The 10,107-nt window shown below is 36.4% G+C and overlaps 1 protein-coding gene across 5 annotated transcripts in view; it reads left to right on the forward strand.

Annotated features, from left to right (window-relative positions):
• Positions 1-56: 56 nt before the first annotated feature.
• GTF2B (general transcription factor IIB) overlaps positions 57-10,107 on the forward strand; it is a 24,933-nt gene continuing 14,882 nt past the window's right edge. The window contains exons 1-4 of one of the 5 annotated variants that reach the window (XR_004841493.1): positions 57-149; positions 1,781-1,887; positions 5,423-5,735; positions 6,203-6,346. Coding sequence is in view for 4 of the 5 variants with exons in the window: in XM_035890641.1 (XP_035746534.1) it covers positions 6,295-6,346 (52 nt within the window). In the remaining variant the exon portion in view is untranslated. Of the gene's footprint in view, positions 150-1,780; positions 1,888-5,422; positions 5,736-6,202; positions 6,347-8,398; positions 8,521-10,107 lie in introns of those variants that run through there. The other 4 variants (XM_035890641.1, XM_035890643.1, XM_035890644.1 and 1 more) reach the window with 4 other exon arrangements.

Genomic DNA, 10,107 nt, shown 5'->3' on the forward strand with positions numbered 1-10,107 from the left:
TTTTCTTTTTCTTTCCCCTGGAGATGTATCGAGTTTTGGTTTTGGCTTTTTTATGTCAAGTCGGGAATGAAGGAAGGCGCATGGAGCAGACTGCGGAGTGACTGTTAATCCTGCTAAACCTGTCCTAGGGTCTAGGGAGTGTTTCCTAAGTAAGTCTTATTGCAGCTCGGGAGCTATTTGCTGAGATGGACCTTTACACACGTGCCACGCGTTTGCCTTCGGTGTAGTTGACTTGGTACATTGAACCTGTGTGTTAGAAGGAGTGCAGCACGGATGTTTAGAAAAACGAGTTAAAATTGGGACAGGAAGACTAATTTTTATAACGTTCCATGAGGGTAAAGTCTGAAACCAATCACTTGTTAGTATTCTTTCAGGCTTCTGGATATAGATTTTGTTTTTTCTTTTGCTTACTGCGTCGCTTGCCTTTTGCGTAATGCCAAATGTCAGATGATTGCACACGCTTTGTCAACAGTTTTGTCATGTGAAACTGCTGGCTGGGAGTAGTGAGAAGGGAAGGAGTTTAGAGAGCTTTTATGTAGTATTTTGAACATAATTTACATCTGAAGATCTTGTGTGTACCTGTTCTTTCTGGAGGCTTTATGGTTAGTAGTGATGTTGATTTTCAATTTTGGTTTTGAGCCTTAGATATTTTTCTGAACAGTTGCTGGATTTACATGTTTGGGAGGATTTTTTTAAACTCTTGACTTATCAGAAATATATAAAAAGTAAAAAGAGGGAACGTATAGATTAGGCTGAAATAATGGACTAGTGGGAAAGGGAGGATTAATCTAACTTTTAATAGGATATTTTCTACAGTTGAAAGGATTAGAAGTTATTTTTTAGCACAATCAGGTTGAAGTTGGTGGGTACTCATGACAAACTTTTTGTCATCAACTTCCATACCCTCTGCTTTTTAGCTTGAGCAAAATGGCTTTGTTGAATATACAGACCCCGGCTGTAAATATTTATTATTCCAATTTTGAGTTGATTGGTTTTAACAGAATTGCTGAACAGTCTCTAGTAGCTTGAATGAGGTATTTGCTGTAAAAAGTTTGGTTATTATTCTAGCCAGTAGCTAAAAGCTGTTGTGTCAAATAGTGCTAATGCTTTATAGGAAGTTTTTTTATATCTGCTGTAACTCTTGAAGATGTGTGGGTGCTCTCAGAGAGCAGATCTGTTATCAGCAGCAGTTGTCACATAATCCCTTTCATGAGCTGATTGGTTTTTTGTTAAGATCTCACAATTAATGAGTTGCCTAATTTAAAATGGGACTTTTTCTTCAAATACTTGAAAATAATAAAACAGTGGTAGATTCAGCTATTTTAAAAAAAAATTATGTTGTGTGTGCACTCCTTCCTGAATGAAGGACCTGGTGAGCAGTATTGATCCGATTAGAACGGGTGAGAACGCTCATTTGGAATGAAGCAATTACCTCTAACTTCTTGGGGAACTTCATTTAGTGACAGGCTGTGAGTTAGGCAACACTTAATCAAGAGTGTTATTCAGATTTTTTTTGTATGTTTTAATTTGAAGTATTTTTGGTACAAGATACATCACAAAAAATTTGGAATTTAACGTGACCTGAGGTCTTGATTTTTCAAATGTAGTGTTACAGCATTTAAATAAAAGGTGAAGTTCAGGTGTTTAGGTTAATATTCTGTCATTCAAGTCACTGTAACCTCTGTATCATTAAAGTGTTCTTTCAGCAAGGAACTCTTATATGCTTGGATATGCAGCCTACTTGATTAAAAGTAATTAATCCTTCTAATTTTTTTCTTAGTTTGGATGTACTTCCGCGAGTGACTTGCCCAAATCATCCAGATTCCATTTTAGTAGAGGATTACAGAGCTGGTGATATGATTTGTTCTGAGTGTGGGCTAGTAGTAGGTAAGTATAGCTATTCATATTTTTATGAATTACCATATAACTTAAAGTGTGTGTGTAGATTTGTTTTCCCACAAAACTGGTATATGACACTTTAAGTATTAAAAGGCTTTTTCTGGCTTCCTAAAAGTTTTCTGTTATGATATTCTGTTGGCTAAAAGCTTGCTATTTTGAATAGTCTGTCTTCTGGTAACTTCTTGCATTATGAAAAGAAACTCTTTAAAGATTGAAAACCTAAACTATGTTGTAATATTGAATTAGAATATTGTGCTGTCTAGTCCAGTATTCTGTCTTTAATCATGACTGTTGTTTCAGTCAGGAAAGTATAAGAAACGTAATAAAAGCTCTTTCTCAAATAACTTGCTTACAAAAAAAAAAAAAAAATCTCATTTCCCACTAGTTAGTGGTTATCTTCTGCCCTGAAGGATTTCTCTTTATATCCTTGCCAGCACCTGTTTTTGTTAATTTTTCCTCCTAAGGCTTTTAATACTATCCAAAGTAAATATCCAGTTTTTCCTCTGGAATTTTGCTGAGCTTTTTTAATTGGTTCATGTGGCAGCAAATTCCACAGGCTAAACTGTATTTCTAAGTATAATGGAATATTTAAAGTGAAAGGCCTTTTAGGCATTGTCTTTGTTTGAATGAGAGAGGCTCATGTTGCCATAGAACATGCCATATATTCATTTTTCTGTGTCTTCTCTAGCATCAGTATCTTACTGTCCATCTTACTGTCTTTATTCCTTTTGCATGGGAACTTTTCATGCTCGTGTTATGATCATTCTTAAAACCTCATTTATTTCTATAAATTTTTTTTAGGTGTGCTATGACCTAAAGAAAATCCTCTTGTTTTGAGGGTGCATGTTCAGGCGATTCATTCAGTGGTGCTAAGTATTTCAGGTGGTTTTATATCCCTCTCTCCTAGACTGTGCTGATTTTGTTCTGGCTCTTGTCTTGCACCGAATTAAAAATTTTCATAGAGCTACTGGCATAAAGCTAAAGGTTTAATAAGTTGCAGCAAAAGTAGTACTAATTTAGCCAGGTGACTAAAACGTGTGTCTTTTGTTTATGCAAAAAACAAGCTTCCACATAGCTTATTGAAATAAATGTTAAAATATTTAAGCTTGAGTATCAGTTTCCTTTAAAATTATGAAACCATTTAAAAGGCTGGGGGGGGGCTGGTACTTGCTTTGTTAAAAGAAAGTCTGGTTTAATTTGCATAATTTCTGATAGATGAATCAAATTTGCTGGTTAAAAATTCAAATGTCCACAGCAATGTTTCCTGTTGAAATATGGTAATAGGCATCTAAGTTACCGCTTAAAAATAGTTTGGTCCACGTTCGGCTCTTTTAAAATAATTCTGGCTTTAGAAGAAGAGGGAAGGGTTTTGTTTTATATGTTTCATTTTTAGGAACCTCTCAGTTTATCAGAAATCTCACTTCATGTACCTTCTGTTACCTAGTCACAAGGTATTCTTGCTTTAGAGATTTGCTCTCTGGTCTCTTCTGAATCAATAGCGTCGGAGATTTCTTTAGTTCAGGTTGGCAGCATTTTTGATGAGCAGAATCATTAGACTATTAATACAAACTTTTGCTGAGTTGAATTTTTAAAATGTGTTTAAGATGGTCTTAGTCCTCTACAGCCAATGCTACTGGTAGGGTAAAAAGTGTCTTTTCTTTAAGTGTGCAGTGTGTTTTAAGTAGGCCTTTCTATGGATTTATCACTAAAAGGCTTTAACATTTACTTTTGTTGTGCTGATTGTTTTCATTCTGTCTTGTCTTCCTTCAGCAAATTAGTTTACCTGCACATGTCCAATTTATTAGCTAGGGTATCTAGCAGCTAGTTTGGAAAACCAATTAAATCAGATGAAGCTAAATAATTGAAGAGTGCATGACCAAACCAAAGTGTGAATATTCAACATTTTCTCTTCTGGTCTGGTAAGAAATTCAGAGGAGGAAAAAAACATCCAATTCTTGATGCCTTTTTTCTGGAGATGAATGTGAAATAGGGATGTTTTAAAGCAGTGAAGACAAAATTTTGTTTCCGAATGAGAAAATGTTTATGTATTTGTTGCAGATTCCATGACACATGTTCCCATTAAGAGAGTAGTGATTTCATTTCCTGTTCTAACGTAGAAAAGCCATGGATTTGTGTTTCGAGGATTACATATGTCATGATGCATAGCTGATGTGAACAGGGCCCACTGAAAATATGTTTTGAGGTGGGCCAGAAGTTAGTGAGATCTTTATCACTGAAGGGAATAAATTAGAACAGTTAAAAAACCTGAAAGACTCAACGTACTCTGTAGCCAAAGAAGCATTACGGTTTTACTTAAAAATACTGTGATTTTGGTGTCTGCAGATCACTGCTGGTGTATGTGGGGCAGAATGCTAAATGCCAAATTTGTGCATTTATTTTACTGTTCTAAAGTACATAGTGATGTGACTTCGCTGATTTTTGTTTTTTTAATTTTTTTTTTTTTTTAGGCACAGTCTGGCTGAAATGAGAGCAAAGAGTCTTTGACTAAACTAAGTGTATTTCCACCTGATGTTTTTCTTGCTTTCACATTTGTGGAAAAAGTGCGAGTTTGTTAAATGTAAAACTGGATAGGATAAAATAGCTGGTGCATAGATAATTTCCAGGTTTTGTAATCAATCTTCTGGGAATATGAGATGAAATCAATATTATTAGTGTTAGGACTGTAGTTGCATTTATTGGATCTGTAGCTGAAAGAGTGAAGCAATGGAAAAGTTTGGGGGAGCAGGAGGCTAGGAGAAGGGAGGAGCTGATCTCTTGTAACAGGTGAATTCCATGTCTTCGGCAGAGCTGTATGTTGGAAGTACTGCTATTTAAAGGGATTTTTGAGAAAGATTTTTAATCAAAGTTGTTTTGTACTCGTAGGTGGTGTTCTTAGTGTCTCAATAAGGTTGAAATTTAAAGTTAAATCCAGTATGCTGCTTTTTCTTTGCATGTCGTTTTTCAGTTGTTATATTTAGAAACTGCTGTTTTGCTGTGCAGTATTAAAAGAATTGAAGCTTGTAATGTCAGTATGACTGAAGCTGGTGGCTGTTTTATTATTGCTTCAAAATAGAACTTCAGGAAAAATTCTCACCTGCCTTTTCACTGTTACCTTTCCTGGGTTAGCTTGTGTTCCATCTTTTCATGGTAACTGACAATTTTTCCTCCTACTAATAGCCTTTTGCATGAAAGGCAGTCGGAGACCCAAATTGCAATTTTCCATGAAATGTTGGTATTAATCTGGATTGACATGCATCTGAAACTTTACAAGTCTATGTCCAAGTTTATGTGCTGTCCTAAGTCTTGTGTTATATTATACGTACTTTTCTCAAATCATTCTGGCTATGGTAAGTGTTTGTGTGCTGGCTTGAGAATTCATGAACAGGGCTCTTAGGGTTTGAAAAAGTAGTTAGTTCTGTGTTCATTTAAAACTTTGACCATATCTCATTCTTTAGACGGACTTGGTGGGGGGAGAAGCATTTTGTTCAAGAACACAAGGCTAGTAAATCCTCTTTCTTGACAGGTAAATATTTTGCTTACTGCCTTTTAGGCAGTAAAAAAGGCTGGAAGTCAGCTGATACACCAGAAGGGGCTGAAGAAAGCAGAATCGAAGTGGAATACAGAGCACTGAATTTTCTTGATGTAGCAAGGTGGTGAGCTGAATTTCAGAGGGCGCTAAGAATGAGTCTAGTGGCATGTACAGCTGTGTAGCAGCTCAGATAGGTAGGAATACCTTTCCAGTCTAAGACTTTCCTTAAACTTCTGTATGGTTTTATTAAATGTTGTGTACTAGTGTGCAGGTGTTGGAGCAGCGAGGAGTTTATTTTTAGCATTTGGTAAGTGATTTTCTCTAACTGGTTAGCTCTGTCTGCCGTGTGTCAACTTGTTAAAGTTTTGAATCAGTTTATGACCTATATTTAGATGTTTATTCCATGTTCTGTGTATACCCGAGTGTTCAGTTAAAGAATTTTGGGGAAGAATGTTCAATAGCTTGTGGTCAGCAGTAAGGCTGTTACAAAATTCTGTCAGAATATTTGGTTGGCTAATGCTTCTGAAATATTTGATATCTAAATGGCGCACCTTGAATTCAGGTGTAGTCTGTGAAGAATAGGTAAGATTTAACTGTACTGCAGGTATTTTTCTTCTCCAGAGTATAACAAACAATTAGGAAGGGGTTTCATGATTGCCTCTCTGCTGGCCAGTCTGTTACTCAGGATGTCTGTCATTAGGGATAAGATTGATTGCGTCTATACATAGACGCTTGTTTTCTAAAAACCAAAGAACCGTTGTTTTTTTTTTTCAGCTGTTGCTAGTATCCTGTAAGTTGAGAAGATGCTTAAGTACTTCTGACTTGGATCCGGTAGAGGGCAATTACGTCTATTTTAGTATCTCCATATGGTGAAAAGTCTTTTCATATCTGGGTGTATGTTCATGGTTACTTCTTTCTGTGAGTACTATCAACATTTAAAACTAAAGTGTGAAATCTCAATTTAAAGTTTTACTTAAATAAATAGGCAAATATCTTTAGATATGGATGTGTATTAGCACCTTATATCTGGTTACTGCTTCCGCGCTTGGTGTCCAGAGCACTAAAAAGTGTCTGACAATAGCCCTTGCAAATAAAACTTGCTGCATCCACGGGAAAGCTAATTATAAAGGATGCTGATACTTAAAGGAATTCTGAATAGTTGACTTTCACATGAGCATTCATGGATGCTTGATTTACATAGGGAATTTGTCATACGAAGAAAGCCATTTACGAGCCCTTTTCAGCGTGTCAAATAGCCTGTGTTTTTAAGTGTAACCTGTTTCAGCTTTAAAGACTAGTGTGATGGTTTTAGCTGTTTCAGCAATAACGCTTGTAAAAGTGGAAACTTTGACTTTAGATCACAAAAGCTGGCATCTTTTGTCAGGCTTTGTAATAAGCACCGCTCTTAGTATGCTATTCCTTGGAGATTTTCTAGTTAGTGGGTTCTAGGCTGGGAACTAAAGGTGTTTGAGAGCCACCATGAAGAATGCCTCTATTAGTTAAAGTACTAGATTTACCTAGTGGAATAACAGTAACATGTTGAATCATCCTATCCAGGGAATGCTGGATTTTTTATTTTTTTTTTTTTTTTACACTTCCTTATCAGATTGCCAAAGTGATTTAAGGCAAGTGAGGGCTAGAAATGATGTGAACTCCTCTGATGGAAGAAGAATCCAAAGCCTCTTATTTTTGTGATACAGTGTAGATCAGGCACAACATTTTTCCATTGAGATGCCGTAGTTTGGGGCATCCTTCACAAGTACTTGAGCTATTGTCTTTTAAAGGCCACAAGTCCTGGAGAGGTGTACCTTCAACTGACCAGACTTGTCCACCAACTGTTTGATGTTTCTACTCTCATTTGCTTCCTCCAAAATTATTACAAGTTGATGGCTGGAAGTCCTTTTAAACTTGTCATCATTTTGATATGCAGGAGCTGCTAAGTCTTTGTTCTTGTAACAGGCATTTGCCTGAAGTGCTATACCATCCATTTCAATCCATAGTTGCCTGTAGGTACTGGTATGATGCTGTCGATGTCTGGAAACAAGTCAAAGTACTCTGTGGTGTTGGTCGTTGGTTTTTTGGTTTTGGTTTGGGTGTGTGTTTTTGTTTTTTTTTTTTTTTTTTTCCCCTAACATCTCAAAGCCTGCTCTAGTTCTGTTTGTTTTTTCAGCTGAATCTTGAGAATGGGCTGGTGTTGCTGTTGGTGATGATGCATTTGTGGTGTTTATGGTTTACTGAAAACAAAATGACTTTTTGCAAAGAATGTTGCTATCTTACAGAAGGCTGGGAATTTTGTAGAAAAAGCTATGACTGTAAAATTGTGGAGGTTTTTCTTCCCCGGGAGTTTATGTTTTGGTAAGATTTAATACATCTGTGCTTAAATAGAAGTTCTAAAGCCGAAAACTGGGAGAAAAAAAAAAAAAAAGTTGAGTTTATATTTTGAAAGCTATAAAGTTGAGTAGTGCTGTATGTGACCGTGTGTAAACTAAGAAATAGAATGTGGAGGAGTAGATACCTGGAGTATTGCGTCTAACTCTGGGCTCCTCAGTACAAAAAAGGTGGAGACAAGTCCAGCAGAAGGCTGCAGAGGTGATTTAGGGACTGGAGCATCCTTCCGTACGAGGAGAGGCTGAGAGCTGAGACAGCCTGGAAAAGAGAAGGCTCGGTTCAGCCTGGCTCCGTGCGGTTACGCGTCTTCACGGTTCTCCTCAGCTTGTAGCCTGCTGCCTAGGTTTTTCACTGTAGTTTGTCTCAGCACCTCATTACTCTGGTTAATAAGGAGTTGACTGAAATTAATGGTAGTTCTATATATTTTTTAAAATCTGGCATTATAAAATGCTTTTAATTAAAAGTAGAATATATGTGCTCACTAGATGGCAGCAGATTCCTTAACTAACTAACATCCTGTAGAAACAATAGGTGTTTTGGTACTTTAAAGTGCAAATAAACTTTAATACTATATTTATATTAATATTAAAATATTAGTTAATAATATGTAGAATTTGATGCAATGTACAGCTAGCATTAGAGCTCCTCTGGAAAAGACTTCAGAACATACCTTCTCAGAACTGTTTCAAGATTGGATATGAAAGGTAACATTACTTTCATCCTATTTCTTGCTTTGATTAAACATCTTCAATTTGCAGCTATGTTGTCTTCATATAACATATAATACAAAATGCAAAAAGGGAATAAAGTAACGTGTATTATGAATTATTGTGAGCAGAGTGCAACATTTAAATAGCTGATACTATATAAACAAGTAATTGCAAATTCAGGGCTTGTTGAGTTAAAATATTTTCCTTTGAGAAATAACTTTCTAGTTGAAGGGGGGGGTAAGCATACATAATTTGTGATGCGTAGACATTTTCAGTTGATTTTAAAAAACTGTTCAAAATTATGTTTCAACTTTTGATTCTGACCTGAGTTTACTCTTGCATTTCTGTAGCGCATGCTCTTTACATTTGGCAGTTGCGAAGAAAAGTAACCTTGGTCTGAGGTTTTCCGTTCTGAATAACAGTTCTGCATTTTACTAAATGAGCTTTTCAGATGGTGGGTAACCTGAGTCAGTGAAGTTTGCAGTGTGTATTTCCACTAGAGCCTCTGTGCTAATCTGTTAGACTGTATTTTAAAAGGTAACTGGATACTGGAGGAATAGTTTACAAAATTAAATGGGGCAACGGAGAAAAACTCAAAGATGTTTCAGAGTATCAGTCTGGAGTTGGGTTCCACAAAGATTTGGCCCTGTAAACTGCATTTTTTTTCTATGTACTTCAGAGGAGGAAGCTGAGGAGATGAACTCATCTGTTTGAAGAAAATTAAAGGAGTGTCTAATGTAACCATATCTAGTGAAGCTTATTTTTGTTCAAAAGGTCTGCTTCAAAAGGAATTAGTGAAGGGAATATGCAGCCACTCCCATACTTATCACCGCTCGATATGGTTGCCAAAACCGATATAATAATGATGTGAGAAAGCAGAGTCAATTTTATAAGGTTCTTACTGGGAGCTTTTGTTACTCTGATGTTTCACTGTCAGACCCATTTCCCAGGTGCTTCAGGAAAGCCAATCAGGACTGTATGGCCAGGACTGTATGACCAGGAAATTCAGTTTAGGACTTGAAATGTTAACTGGGGACCAGTCTTCAAGGCTGATTCCTTACAGTGCTTTTTGTAAGACTGACTATAGAATTTAAGGTTTTGTTTTGATCGCTTAGGGTGGGGCTTAACTGCATCTGTACTAACATCACTGTTCCAAAGTGCTTTTTGTGTTTTGAAGAGTTAAAAATAATAAATGCCCTTTTTCCCCCCCCCCCCTTGGTGTAGAATGGGATAATTAGCTGTTGTAGCTGAGTATATTTTCCATTTATGGAAGCCTTTTGGCCTATTCGTTCCATTTTTGTTAATGTGTCTAGCTTGTGTCACGTCTATAAAAGTCTTTTGAGAGGTGGAGTGCACTTCTTGGGACCTCTGTATATTTTAAATAAGACACAGAGTATACAGAAAAACTTTTTTTCTGCAATAGCAGATTACTTGGCAAAGTAAAGGTATTTGCATACTGCATCTTAATTACCCAAATGCTGTATATTCAGTGATTTGTTCTAGTTAATCTTTTCTCACTCTGAAATAGTAGTCTCAGTCCTCTGTTTGTAATATGTTTGCCAAAGCAGGCAGTGATATAAC

Source organism: Egretta garzetta, unplaced genomic scaffold (genome assembly GCF_000687185.1).
Source record: "Egretta garzetta isolate BGI_Z169 unplaced genomic scaffold, ASM68718v1 scaffold43, whole genome shotgun sequence".
Taxonomy (NCBI): Eukaryota; Metazoa; Chordata; class Aves; order Pelecaniformes; family Ardeidae; genus Egretta; species Egretta garzetta.